Here is a 14,875-nt window from a genome sequence, read left to right as displayed (position 1 = left end):
GCACGCATATGTTAAATGCAGCACTATTCACAATAGCAAAGACATGGTATCAACCTAAATGCTCATCACTGGTGGGCTGGATAAATGTGGATAAAGAAAATGTGGTACATACACACCATGGAATACTACCCAGCCATAAAAAAGAACATCATGTCCTTTGCAGCAACATTGATGAAACTGGAGGCCATTATCCTAAGTGAATTAATGCAGGAAGAGAAAACCAAATACCACATGCTAATAGGTAGGAACTAAACATTGAGTACACATGGATACAAAGAAGGGAACAATAAACATTGAGGCCTACTTGCATGTGGAGGATGGGAGAAGGCTGAGGACTGAAAAACTACTTATCAGGTACTATGCTTATTACCTGGGTGATAAAATAATCTGTACCAAATCCCTAAGCCATGCAATTATGAACCTTCACATGTACCTCTGAACTGAAAATAAAAGGAAGAAAAAAAAGAAAATGTGATACACACACACACACACACACACACACAATGGGGAGAAAACGATGTGTAATTAAAAAGGTCACTGTTCACTAAACTGGGATTAAAATAAGGTTAGATTATTCTGTGGCTAACAATTTAAAAAGATCAATGTGCAAATGGCACTGATTTAACTCTTCTTTCTTAAATAAGTTCAAAGGAAAATATTATTTGATAGTACAACTGGGGGTGGGGAAGAATTGGGACTTCGAAGTCAGATATGCCTCGATTTGAACCTCAGCTTTAACACTTACAACCTATGTAAATGTAGGCAAAACTCCTCCACTCTCTAACCCTCAGCCATACTTGTAAGAGTGGAATAATAAATTCATACCACAGGTGGTGGTTCTCAGGATTAAACAACCTAATGTAAATCAAGAATTCTGTATCAGGATTAGCCTAAGATAGACAACCAGACAGTTATTAATACTACATATGTGAGCTTAAGGGCAGCGTTTATTTTCTCTCTTTCAACTTCTACCAAGTTGCTGAGAGAAAGAAATTAATTAATTATGAAACTGCTTTAAAGGAACTATTAAAATTCTGTAACATAAGGTTAATGATGATTGTTATTAGTCTATTTTCACACTACTATAAAGAACTACCTGAGACTAGGTAATTTATAAAGGAAAGAGATTTAATTGATCCACAGTTCCACATGGCTAGGAGGCCTCCGGAAACTTACAATCATGGTAGAACACGAAGGGGAAGCAAGACACATTTTACATGGTGGCAGGAGAGAGAGGGAGAAAGGGGAAGTGCTACGTTTGTAAACCATCAGATCTCATGAGAACTCATTCACTACCAGGAGAACAACATGAGGGAAACTACCCCCATGATTCAATCACCTCCCACCACATCCCTCCCTTAACACCTGGGGATTACAGTTTCAGATGAGATTTGGGTGAGACACAGAGCCAAACCATGTCAATGATGAACAGAAAAGTAAGCTCTCAAATCTGGTTATTTGGACTGCAATGATCTCTGCCACCTGATGACCACAAACCATAACCACAGGTTTGATTCTTTCAAAGACAACAACCTCAGTAGTTGAATAAACATTGATTGGGCACCACTACATGGAATCATGGAAAAAAACAGATTTTCAGAGTTGAATTAATCCAAATAGGTAAAATAATTAAAGCAACACAATAACAACAAAGCTTAGTTTTCCAGGTGATAATACAAAAATGTATTTTCATAACTATTTTAGCGTGAAATAGTTTAGTATTTATCTAAGAAAATACCAATGTCCACTATAACCAAAAAACTGTATTATGTCAGATGACACTAAGCAACATTTATCAAAATGGGTTTACTCATTTTTAATCTTGTGGCTCAGCTTTTGAAGCTCAAATGTGGTTAATCTGAAATATTTGCAACTTCATTATTACTAAACTAATGCTAGCTTTTATATACTTTGAAATCCAGTCTGTATTTACACTTACAGCACATCTCAATTTTTATTAATCACATTCAAGTGCTCAACAGCCATATGTGACAACTGGCTACAGTATTAGGCAGCACGGAGCTGAAGCCTGGCAACAAAGCAGGACTACGGGCCCAATATCAATCAAAATAGCACAAAGAATTACTGGCTACATTTATTAAAGAAATCTGGAATGTTCTGTCCAGTCCCAATTTTCACTTTCTTGCCTAGTAATAGCAAGAAACAGAACATACAACTATGTCTAAAATTGCGTAAAAACAGCAATTCAATAGTATATTCTGACTTAGGGGGTAGGTCCATATTATTTGTAGAAATTTAAGTGTAAGAAGACAGATGCTTTAATTATTTCAACTTCTGGATACCTATAATAAAACATTGTAGTATATTATAGCAGAATCCGATCATAAGAACAATGATCCTATTTTTGAGGTTAAAAAGTATTTTAAAAAGTATTAAAGTCATTTATCACTAAATGTAAGTCCAAAGAAAAATGTAAATTTTGAAATACAAGGCTTTCAAATCTCAAGCTTTAGAATACTTTTCTCTTGGATGAAAATATGAGTCCAAAATCTAAGACTAGACAATCCTGAAACAAAAAGTTGAAAATAAAGTTGATACTCTACCTAGGAGCACAGGGATGCCTATACTGAGCCTTCTTGTTTGTGTGATCTACATAATAGGTTCCAAATTCTGATGACTCAACTCGCTCCCATCCCGGAGGAAGGCCTTCTCGCTCAAGAGGATGGCTCCAGTGAGTTGTATTTGTGTTATGATCTATATAGTATTTCCTTCCTCTCATTGTCCAGTCCACAGACCAGCCAGGAGGAAGGGGTAAATCTTCAGAACCATGGTTAGCCAAATTTCCTAAAGATGTAGCAGCAACTCTCCCAATACCTATGGAGAAAAAGAAAATGATAGAGAAGAAACAAACAATTATTTAATGCAAAAAAATGTGCCAGCTAGGAAAGTCACAACATTAACTATCCTGATTGTACTCTTTGTTTAAATTCATATGTTCATTATGATGGTTTTCATAAAACTAGTCAGTATTACCATCATTTAATTATACAAAGGGGGAGGAATTTTACTTTGAAATTAGTGAAGGGTTTTTTGGCTGATGCTTCCATCAACAGGCCATACAAACATTTAACTACAGGTTGAGCATCTCTAATCCAAGAATCTGAAATTTGAAATGCTCCAATCCGAAACTTCGACAGCCAACATGATGCCACAAATGAAAAATTCCACACTTGACCTTATGTGATGAATCACAGTGAAAATTCGGTCAAAACTTTGTTTTATGCACAAAATTATTTAAAATATTATATAAAATTAACTTCAGGCTATGCATAAAAGGTATATATGAAACGTCAATGAATTTCATGTTCAGATTTGAGATCTCTTCCCCAAGACATCTCATTATGTATATACAAATATTCCAAAATAAAAATTAAAAAATCAAAAATCTGAAACACTGCTGGTCCTAAGCATTTTGAGATAAGGGATAATCAACCTGTAGTAGTAAAGCTACTTAAGTAAGTAAAGCTGAAAGAAAAGTGGGAAAAAGAAAATTTTCCAATTCAAGATTTGAAATTTCATTCTAAAAAAAAGCAAAAATGAACTTGTAAAACCATTCCCAGTTTATAAATACTTAAATGTAATCTGGCTGTGCCCTAGAATTATTAAGTAAGTTTAAGATAGCAGGATGTAAGGTCAACATATAAAAATCAATGAAATATTTATATATTAACTAGCAACGACTGGAAAGAAAAAGTTACTGAGATAATACCATTTTTAATAGCTCCAAAAAGTCAGACATTTACATATAAATCTAACCAAACATGTGCAGGATCCATATGGTAAAAACTACAAAACACTGATTAAAGAAATATAAAACCTACCATGTTAATGGATTGGAAGATTCAACATAAAGTTAAGATGTCAGTTCTTCTGAAATGATTGTTTTGTTTAAAGTATGGTAGTCCCTCTTTATCCACAGGGGGATCCAATCTAAGATCCCCAGTAGATGCCTGAAACTGCAGATAGTACCTAACCCTGTGTATGCTATCTTTTTTCCTATATATACATATATCTATGATAAAGTTTAACTTGTAAATTAGGCACAGTAAGAAATTAACAGCAATAAAATTGAATAATTATAAAATAATAAAAATTGGGTGAATGTGATCTCGCCCTCTCTCTCTTAAAAGATCTTATTGTACTGTATTCAACTATTTTCAGACTGCAGTTGCAGAGGTAACTGAAACTGTGGAAAGCCAAACCATGGATAAAGGGAGACTACTGTCATTCCAATAAAAATTCCAAGGACTGGCCGGGTGCAGTGGCTCACATCTGTAATCACAGCACTTTGGAAGGCTGAGGCAGATGATCACGAGGTAAGGAGTTCAAGACCAGCATGATCAAGATGGTGAAACCCTGTCTCTACCAAAAATACAAAAAGTAGCTGGGCACAGTGACAGGCACCTGTTATACCAGCTACTCGGGAGCCTGAGGTGGGAGAACTGCTTGAACTCAGGAGGCAGAGGTTACAGTGAGCTGAAACTGGACCACTGCACTCTAGCCTGAGTTGACAGAGCAAAACTCCGTCTCAAAAAATAGTAATTCCAAGTTTCTGTAGATACCGATAGTTGTTAGACAGACTTTAAAATGTATACTGAAAAGCAAAAGAACTAGAGTAGCCAAAACAATTTTTTTTTTAAAAAGGATAAAGTTTAAGGACTCACAATACCTGATTTTTAAGGCTTACTATAAAGCTACAGTAATCAAGACTGTGGTATTGTCAAAAGAACAGACAAATAGATAAATGGAACCAGAGTGCAGAATCACACCCACACAGACATGGTCAACTGATTTTTATAAAGGTGAAAGGGCAATAGTGGGGAAAGGTTAGTTTTTCCAACAAATGACGTGGCAACAACTGGATGTCCATATGCAAAAAACCTAATCACAATCTATACCTCCACCTTTTACACAAATTAATTCGAAATGGATCATATATCTAAATGTAAAACTATAAAGCTTTTATAAGAAAAAAGTGGAATTTTTTTTAGCTTAAAAGATTTTTTTTTACCATGATACTAAAAGTTCAACTCATAAAGAAAAAATATTGACTAAATTGAACTGTCAAGATTAAAAACGTTTGTGAAAGACACTAAGAGAAAGAAAATCAAGCTGTAAACTAGGAGAAAAATATTTGCAAATCATGTATTAGCCAAAAAACTTTGACCTAGAATATATGAAGAACTCTCAAAACTCAGCATTAAGAAAACAACCATGAGCCTGGCACACTGACACAAACCTGTAGTTAAACGTACTTAGGAACCTGAGGTAGGAAGGTTACTTGAGCCCAAGACTTCAGGGCTGTGGCGCACTATCATCACGCCTGGAAAAGCTACTACACTCCCGTCTGTGCAACAGAGTGAAACTCCTTCTCTCAAAACAAAAACAAAAACAGAAGAAGAAAACAACCCAGTTAAAAAAAAATGGGTAAGAATTTTTAACAGGCACTTCACCAAAGACAACACATTGATGGTAAACAGCACATGAAAAAAATGCTCAGGATCATAATTAGCCATGAGAGAACTGCAAATTAAAACCATAATGAAATGACAATACACATCTATGAAAATAGCCAAAAAGAAACAAACGAAACCTGACAATACAAGTTCTTATGCGGATACAGAACAATTGGGATGCCCATATACTGCTGGTGCAAATGCAAAATGCTACAGTCACTCTGGAGAACAGCTTAGCAATTTCTTATAAAGTTAAACATATGCTATTCATATACTACAGCAATCACATTCCCAAATATTTACCCTAGAGAAATAAGAAGTCATCTTCACACAAAATCCTACTAATGGATATTTACAATGACTGTATTCATATTTGCCCCAAAGTGGACACACACGACTTTTGACAGAATGGATAAAGAAACTGATACAAATGTACAGTGAAATCTGAACAAAATGGAAATAATTATCCATATATGCAAGAATCTCAAAGATGAATCTCAGAAGTATCACGTTGAGGGAAAGCAGTCAGTCTCAAGTGGCTACAAATTGTACGAGTCAATTTTTATGAGATTCTTGAAAAGGCAAAACTACTGGGACAGAAAACAGTGATTGCTAGGAACTGGGGGTGACAAGACAGGAGTTGACTATAAGAGGACAACATTAGGGAATTTTGGAGGGTGATAGAAATGTTCTGTATTCTCATTGTGCAGTCATTGCATGAATTTATACGTTATTACACAGAACTGTGTAACTTGAAAAAAAGTTTACTATATTTTTTACAAGAATAATCTGGCTGTATACATTTATTTTCACACAAGAATACCAATAGCATATGTATAACAAGTCACCCTGAAACTCAGTGGCTAAACAAGAAGTATTTATTTGGTTCAATATGGCTGAGCTCAGTAATTATTCTCCTTGATATTTGGTACAAGTTATCTTTAATGTCTCATTACTTGATAAAAGTTATCTCTTGTGTAATTTCCAATATGAAGCCCTAATAATGATCAGACCTCCATTTCTTCTCTGACTTAAGCTGCCCCCTTTTTTATTTTTTGAGACAGAGTCTCGCTCTGTCACCCAGGCTGGAATTTAGTGGTGCGATCTCAGCTCCCTGCAACCTCTGCCTCCCAGGTTCAGGCAATTCTCCTGTCTCAGCCTCCTGAGTAGCTGGGATTACAAGCACACACTGCCATGCCCAACTAATTTTTGTATTTTTAGTAAAGACGGGGTTTCACCTTATTGGTCAGGCTGGGCTTGATCTCTTGATCTTGTGATCTGCCCGCCTTGGCCTCCCAAAGTGCTGGGGCTACAGGCGTGAGCCACCACGCCCAGCCTTAAGCTGCTATTTTTTTTTTTTTTAACCCCTAGTTCACTCTGTTTCAGCTATACTTACCTCCTGGATGCTGTTCTCAAACATGACAGGCACTGGCTGTTTATTCTCCCTAGCACATTCTTCCTTCAGATCCTCTTGGCTCACTCTCACCCTCTTCCAGCCTCTTCTCAAATGTCTCAATGAAGCTTATTCTTACTATTGCAATCTACATCTCCTGAGATTCTACTTACCATTTTCCTTTTTTTTAAAAAGCACTTTAGCCTTTTAGCTTATTACATAATTTTAGTTTGTTTATTATCCTACAAGAATCCCACAAGGAAGATTCTTAGGACAGGAATCTTTGTTTTATTCACAGCGCTATCTCCAGACTCTAGAAAGTGTCTACACAGAGAAAGGCACATAGGGAGTGTTCAATAAATAAGCTGGAGTAATAAATACAGTGTGTGGTATTTGCGGAAGAGACACATACATCAGTGAGACAGAAACTGTGTAAGTACCTTCCTTGATTTTTGGACTTATTTTGCCTCTTTCTCTCCTACATTTTACTAGTTCTGAAACGATGATGTTTTTTGCAATCAAGAGAATAAATTTGTTAGCCACACTAGACAGCAAATACAGATGTATTATCATTGCTGGTACATGTTCAAACACAGTCCTAGGAAGACAGTACCTGGTTCATACTATTAGTACTCCTCATTATTTGTAATGGTTGCACCCCAGACAAAATTTTACCATAAATTTGAATCCTTGTCCCTTAATGGTACAAAGATACAGCATTTAAATGAAAAGTTAGTGTGTTAACAGAAGACTGCCAGTCAACCCAAGGCCCTAACTGCCAAACTTAGAATATCTCAGAATGGTCAAAATAAGACGGACTGGGTGACCACTGAAGTGTGAAGGAGTACCATGCCAGAGCAAAACATCTATTAGTCAAAAGTTCCCAGCCGATTTTGAAGAGCTTTTAAAATTACAGTTGGCTGGAAACTAAGACAAAATGAAAACATCAAGTTTACCTCTAAGGAAAGGCATATGAAAAAGACCCCAGTGACAAAAGGTGATTTAGAAGAAACTTTAAAATTAAGGTAAATGCATCAATTCAAACCCAGATTCTAAAGAAGGATATGTAAGTTTATGGATAAATACAGGTTACGGGCAGGTGGTTTAAGAAACTGTATTTAAATACAAAATGTAACGCATACGCATAAGGCTAGTCACTGCAGCAACATCTATAGTAGCAAAAGGCTAGAAATCAACCAAATATCCACTAACAGCAAACTGGATGACAAACTATTACACACACAGAGCAGAGTACTATACTATAAAGCTGAAAACATGAATAAAGATGATGTCTATTTATTGCCCTGGAGTAAGATTTGGGATTAAGTGAGAAAAAAACAAAACAAAACAAAACAAGATAAGGGCCGGTGCGGTGGCTCATGCCGGTAATCGCAGCACTTTGGGAGGCAAAGAAGGCAGATAACCTGAGGTCGAGAGTTCAAGACCAGACTGACCAACATGAAGAAACCCTGTCTCTGCTAAAAATACAAAAACTAGCCAGGTGTAGTGGTACATGCCTGTAGCCCCAGCTACTCAGGAAGTTGAGGCAACAGAATCACTTGAACATGGGAGGTGGAGGCTGCAGTGAGCCGAGACTGCACCCTTGCACTCCAGCCTGGGCAACAAGAATGAAACTTCATCTCAGAAAAAAATAAATAAATAAAACAAGAGTCTGGATAGTATACAACCATATATATATATATACATATGTAGCAGCCAGCCAATAAAGTGGCCCTGGGTCCCAATTATCTCCATCCTCCTGGTATTCACACCCTTGTCTGTGTGACCAATAGTTCATGGCAGAAAGGATGGGGTGTGACTTGTGAGATTAGGATATAAAAGACTGTGCAGCTTCTGTCCTGGTCAAGAGTACTTGCTCTCTCATCAGTCACTCTGGGGGAAACCAGATACCATATCATGAGAAGCCCACGTCGTGAGGAATTGTGGCCTCCACGTAGTAAGGAACTGAAGTCTCCTGCTAACAGCCTTGTGACTGTACTTAGAAGTGGATCTTTCGGCTGGGCATGGTGGCTCATGCCTGTAATCCAAGCACTTTGGAGGCCAAGGCGGGCGGATCACCTGAGGTTGGGAGTTCAAAACCAGCCTGACCAACATGGTGAAACCCCGTGTTAAAAAAAAAAAAAAAAAAGTGGATCTTTTGGCTGTGCGCAGGGGTTCACACCTGTAATCCCAACACTTTGGGAGGCCAAGGTGGGTAGATCACCTGAGGTGAGGAGTTTGAGACCAGCCTGGCCAACATGGCAAAACCCTGTCTCTACTAAAATTACAAATATTAGCTGGGCGTGGCAGGACATGCCTGTAGTACCAGCTACTTGGGAGGCTGAGGCAGGAGAACACTTGAACCTGGAGGATAGAAGATGCAGTGGGCCAAGACTGTGCCATTGCACCCCTGCCTGGGTGACAGAGACTCTGTCTCACCCTGTCTCCCTGCAAAAAAAAAGAAATATGGTTATTTCAGCCCTGGCAAAACCTTCAGATAACTGCAGCCCCAGCTGATACATGGACTGCAACTTATGAGAGATCCTGAGTCAGAATGACCTGGCTAAGCCACTTCCAAAATCCAGACCCACAGGAACTGAAATAACCAATGTTTATTGTTTTATGCCAGTGAGTTTGGGAGTAATGTTTTTTACAGGTAGAAAGACCTACTACTATATATATATATATATATATATATATATATATATATATATATATATATGAATGAAAGAGAAGAATATGAATACATATTATATATATGTATTTGCATGTATTTTTATAAAATGTTGCAATGAAGTATATAACAAAAATTAATGAAATTGATATTTACAGGGGGGAAGAAGGAAATGTAGAAGAGAACAGGGATAGAACTAATTTTCTAAATGTACTCTGTTTTACAGTTTTGATTTTGCAATCTTTTAAATATCCTGTGTAACTTCCAAACAAAATTAAATCAAAATTTAGAAAAACCAATCCCTGAAAAGTAAAAACAAAATGAAGCAAAACAAATCTAAGTGTGCATCAAGTAGCCAAAGCATACTACAAAAAAACTGTTCAAAGTGAATTTTATTATTTATTGTTATTTATTTATTTTTAAGACAGGGTCTCACTCTATCACCCAGGCTGGAGTGCAGTGGCATAATCATGGCTCACTGCAGGCTCGACCTCACGGGCTCAAGCAATCCTCTCACTTCAGCCTCCTCAGTAGGTGGGACTACAGGCACACACCACCAAGCCTGACTAATCCTTTTTTAAATTTTTTTGTAAAGACAGGGTCTCACTATGTTGCCCAGGCTGGTCTCAAAATTCTTACACTCAAGCATTCCTCCCATTATGGCCTCCCAGTGTGCTGGGATTACAGGAATGCACCCCTGTGTTCAGACTAAAGAGAATTTTCAACACAATAAATTGTACTTCCTGATCAGGAAATATCCTAAATTTAAAAAACAAACTACAGGCTGGGTATGCTGGCTGATGCCTATTATCTCAGCACTTTGGGAAGCTGGGGCAGGCAGATCACAAGGTCAGGAGATCTAGACCATCCTAGCTAACGTGGTGAAACACTGTCTCTATTAAAAATACAAAACATTAGTGGTGCATGGCGGCACGTGCCTGCAGTGCTAGAGACTTGGGAGGCTGAGGCAGGAGAATTGCTTGAACCTGGGAGGCAGAAGTTGCAGTGAACTGAGATTGTGCCACTGCACTCCAGCCCGGGCAACAGAGCGAGACTCCATCTCAAATTTAAAAAAAAAAAAAAAAAGAAAGAAATCTTGTTTTATTCAGTAATCATATTGTCAATGATAGTATTTTTAAAGCTAGTTATGCTATAGATAAAGCAAATGAATAGTTATGTAATTATCAACGGGAACCAAGATTTTCAGCATGAGAAAAAAAATAAAAATATAAGGCAAAAAGAAGGTAGCTTAATGTGAATGTACTTAGTGCCACCAAACTGTACACTTAACAATTGTTGGCTGGGCGCGGTGGCTCAAGCCTGTAATCCCAGCACTTTGGGAGGCCGAGGCGGGTGGATCACGAGGTCGAGAGATCGAGACCATTCTGGTCAACATGGTGAAACTCTGTCTCTACTAAAAATACAAAAAACTAGCTGGGCATGGTGGTGTGTGCCTGTAATCCCAGCTACTCAGGAGGCTGAGGCAGGAGAATTGCCTGAACCCAGGAGGCGGAGGTTGCGGTGAGCCGAGATCGCGCCATTGCACTCCAGCCTGGGTAACAAGAGAGAAACTCCGTCTCAAAAAAAAAAAAAAAAAAAAAGAAACAATTGTTAAGATGGTAAATTGTTATGTGTATTTTATCATAATTAAACATTTTTTAAAAAGTAAAAACTTGTAAATCTTAAACTGCAAACAATATGAACTCATAATGAATTTCTATTTCCAGAAAGCAACAAAACATATTACCTAGACATATCCATCAAAAAGGTCTACATGCATTAACCCACCAAACAGCAATGAGTACAGGTGTGCGATCCCTGAATACTACTACCCCATCGAAAGGAACCAGGGATCCTTAGGTAAATGGTTGAGTCCAGCACTGAGGCAGAAAATGCACAATATGAGCCTGAAACATCTAGTCACATTAGAATGTGAAGAGAAAAAAAAAGGAACCAACCAAGGACGGGCGCGGTGGCTCAAGCCTGTAATCCCAGCACTTTGGGAGGCCGAGGCGGGTGGATCACGAGGTCGAGAGATCAAGACCATCCTGGTCAACATGGTGAAACCCTGTCTCTACTAAAAATACAAAAAACTAGCTGGGCGTGGTGGTGCGTGCCTGTAATCCCAGCTACTCAGGAGGCTGAGGCAGGAGAATTGCCTGAACCCAGGAGGCGGAGGTTGCGGTGAGCCGAGATCGCGCCATTGCACTCCAGCCTGGGTAACAAGAGCGAAACTCCGTCTCAAAAAAAAAAAAAAAAAAAAAAAAGGAACCAACCTTGAAGGGGCCCCTGCCACCAAAGAAGGAACAATTTAAACATCAAAAGGAATTACCACACGAATAATTAAAACATGACTCTTAAAAATCTTAAAATCTACCAGTTCATCTTGAAGAAATGGTCAGGGAAAACACAGGATAAAAGGGAACAAGAGAAAAACATCAAGACTTTTTTTTGAAATGGAAAAAAAAAAAGACCTGGTGTGGTGGCTCATGCCTGTGATCCCGGCACTTTGGGAGGCCAAGGTGGGTGGATCACCTGAGGTTAGCAGTTTGAGGCCAGCCTGGCCAACATAGCGAAACCTCATCTCTACTAAAATATACAAAAATTAGCTGGGCGTGGTGGCGGGCACCTGTGATTCCAGCAACTCAGGAGGCTGAGGCAGAAGAATTGCTTGAACTTGGGTGGCGGAGGTTGCAGTGAGCCAAGACAGCGCCACTGCACTCCAGCCTGGGTGACAGAGCAAGACTGTCTTAAAAAAAAAAAAAAAAAAAAAAAAAATTGAGGTATAATCTACAAAACATTTTATACTCCTCAAAACTGTCAGGGTCATAAAAAACAAAAAACTGAGAAACTAGCATTGATTAAAGAAGACTAAAAATATATAATTAAGTGCAATGCAGTACACTCTGGAATGAATCCTAGAACAGAAAATGAACATTAATTAAAAAAAAAAAAAAAGATAAAATCCAAATAAAGCTTGGAGTTAAAAAAAAAAAATCCATGAGTTCATGGTTACTTTCGTAGGCAGCTAGGGTATCAATTCATTGTTCTCAAACATCAAACAAAGGAAAAGATCTAGCATTTAACTCATCTTTCCTATGTGAACAGCAACCACATCATTGATAAAGTCCTTAATTATAATATTCCAACTAATAAATACAGAAGAAATGACAGAATTCAAGTATCACAATTTGCAATACTTAATGGAATACAAACATACTTTGGAGATATTTTAGGTTTGGTTCCAGATCACTGCAATAACGTGAATATTGCAATAAAGTGAGTTATATGAATTTCATTGTTTCCCAGTGAATATGTTACCTTTACAATATACTGTACTCCATTAAGTGTGCAATAGCATTATATCTTTTTTAAAAAGTACAGATCTTAATAAAAAATTAATTCACTGCTAAAAAAAAAAAAGTTGATGATTATCTGAGCCTTTAGTCAGTTCACAGCATCTTGTTGCTGGTGGAGGGTGCTGTCTCCATATTGATGGCTGCTGACTGCAGGGTGGTGGTGTTTGAAGGTTGGGGTAGCTGTGGCAGTTTCTTAAAGACAACAACGAAGTTTGCTCCATCAATAGACTTTTGCTTTCATGAAAGATTTTTCTGTAGCATGTGATGCTATTTCATAGCATTTTACCCACCGTAGCATTTCTTTCGAACTGGCGCCAATCCTCTCAAATTCCTCTGTTACTTTTATCAACTAAATTTAATATCCTAAATTAGTCATTTCAACAATATTTACAGCTTCTTCACCATGAGTATATTCTATTTCAAGAAGCCACTTTCTTTGCTTATCCATAAGAAGCAACTCCTCATCTGCTCAAGTTTTATCATGAGACAGCAGCAATTCAGTCACATTATCAGGCTCCATTTCTAACTTTAGTTTAGTTTCACATATGAGTGCAATTCCTTGTGGTGCCCCAAAACAATTACAATAGTAACATCAGCAATCACTGACCACAGATCACCGTAACAGGCAGAAATGAAAAAAGTCTGAAATACTGCGAGAATTACCAAGATATCAAACAAAGACATGAGCATGTGCTGTCGGAAAAATGACACCAACAGACTTGCTTAACACAGGACTGCCACAAACCTTCAATTTGTAAAAAACATAGTATCTGGGAAACACAATAGAGCAAAGCAAATAAAATGAGGTGTTCCTGTAATAGTGCTAGCCAATGATCATTAATGGCTGCTAAAAACCAGTAATAGGTGAAAGGCTTATGAAGAACTTCATGATGGATGAATCAAGCTGACATCTGTACCCATGATTGCATCTTAACATCACAGGAAGACATATCAGTCATTATATGTCACTGGAACTTAAGCAATAGAATGTATACAACATTATCTATGAAGTATTCTGGCAAAAAGGATGCAAGAACAAAAACAGACTAAAGATCACCCTTGTTCAGTACCCTTTGAAAAGAAAGCTAACATATAATTTTTAAAAAGATAGTGACAATAGAACAGAACAAAACTAACAAGGATTTTGGTGACAATGATCCAGACTGGGTGCTGTGGCACATGCCTGTAATCCCAGCTCTTTTGGAGGCCAAGGCGGGCAGACGGCTTGAGCTTGGGAGTTTGACCAGCCTGGGCAACATGGTTAAACTCAATCTCTACTAAAAATACAAAAAATACAAAAGAAAGCTAATATATAATTTTTTTTAAAGATAGTGACAATAGAACAGAAGAAAACAAGGCTTTTGGTAGAACTGACTTAAGCTTCTATTAAACTCTAATTGAAGGTTTAACATGTATGACTTAAGCAACTTCAGTACTTAAACATATTTAAACAAAAAGAGGCCAATGTATGAAACACATGTACACGGAAAATGACTTTAAGATCACATGTAGAAACACACAATTACTTTATACTCTGATATGTTCATTATTTTAAAAATGCTCTACAGTTAAAATGAAGAATAACAACGTAACAATTTTTTAATGTACAGTCAATTCAGTGTATTTATATTGAGTTATTTATAAAAGCCATAATTTTTTTTTTTTTTTTTTTTTTGAGACGGAGTTTTTGCTCTTGTCACCCAGGCTGGAGTGCAATGGCGCGATCTCGGCTCACTGCAACCTCCACCTCCTGGGTTCAGGCAATTCTCCTGCCTCAGCCTCCTGAGTAGCTGGGATTATAGGCACGCGCCACCATGCCCAGCTAATTTTTTGTATTTTTAGTAGAGACAGGGTTTCACCATGTTGACCAGGTTGGCCTCAATCTCTCGACCTTGTGATCCACCCGCCTTGGCCTCCCAAAGTGCTGGGATTACAGGCTTGAGCCACCGTGCCCGGCCAAAAGCCATAATAT

At 37.8% G+C, this 14,875-nt stretch overlaps 1 protein-coding gene across 1 annotated transcript in view; it reads right to left on the bottom strand.

Moving 5' to 3' along the window:
• The window catches only part of SAV1 (salvador family WW domain containing protein 1), a 36,084-nt gene that overhangs the window by 7,603 nt on the left and 13,606 nt on the right, over positions 1 to 14,875 (bottom strand). The window contains exon 3 of the mRNA XM_003930538.4: positions 2,565 to 2,835. Within this exon, the coding sequence (XP_003930587.1) occupies positions 2,565 to 2,835 (271 nt within the window). The remainder of the gene's footprint in view (positions 1 to 2,564; positions 2,836 to 14,875) is intronic.

Source organism: Saimiri boliviensis, chromosome 2 (assembly GCF_048565385.1).
Source record: "Saimiri boliviensis isolate mSaiBol1 chromosome 2, mSaiBol1.pri, whole genome shotgun sequence".
Taxonomy (NCBI): domain Eukaryota; kingdom Metazoa; phylum Chordata; class Mammalia; order Primates; family Cebidae; genus Saimiri; species Saimiri boliviensis.
The sequence above is the reverse complement of the archived record's forward strand: the minus strand, read 5'-3'. Positions and strand labels throughout refer to the sequence as shown.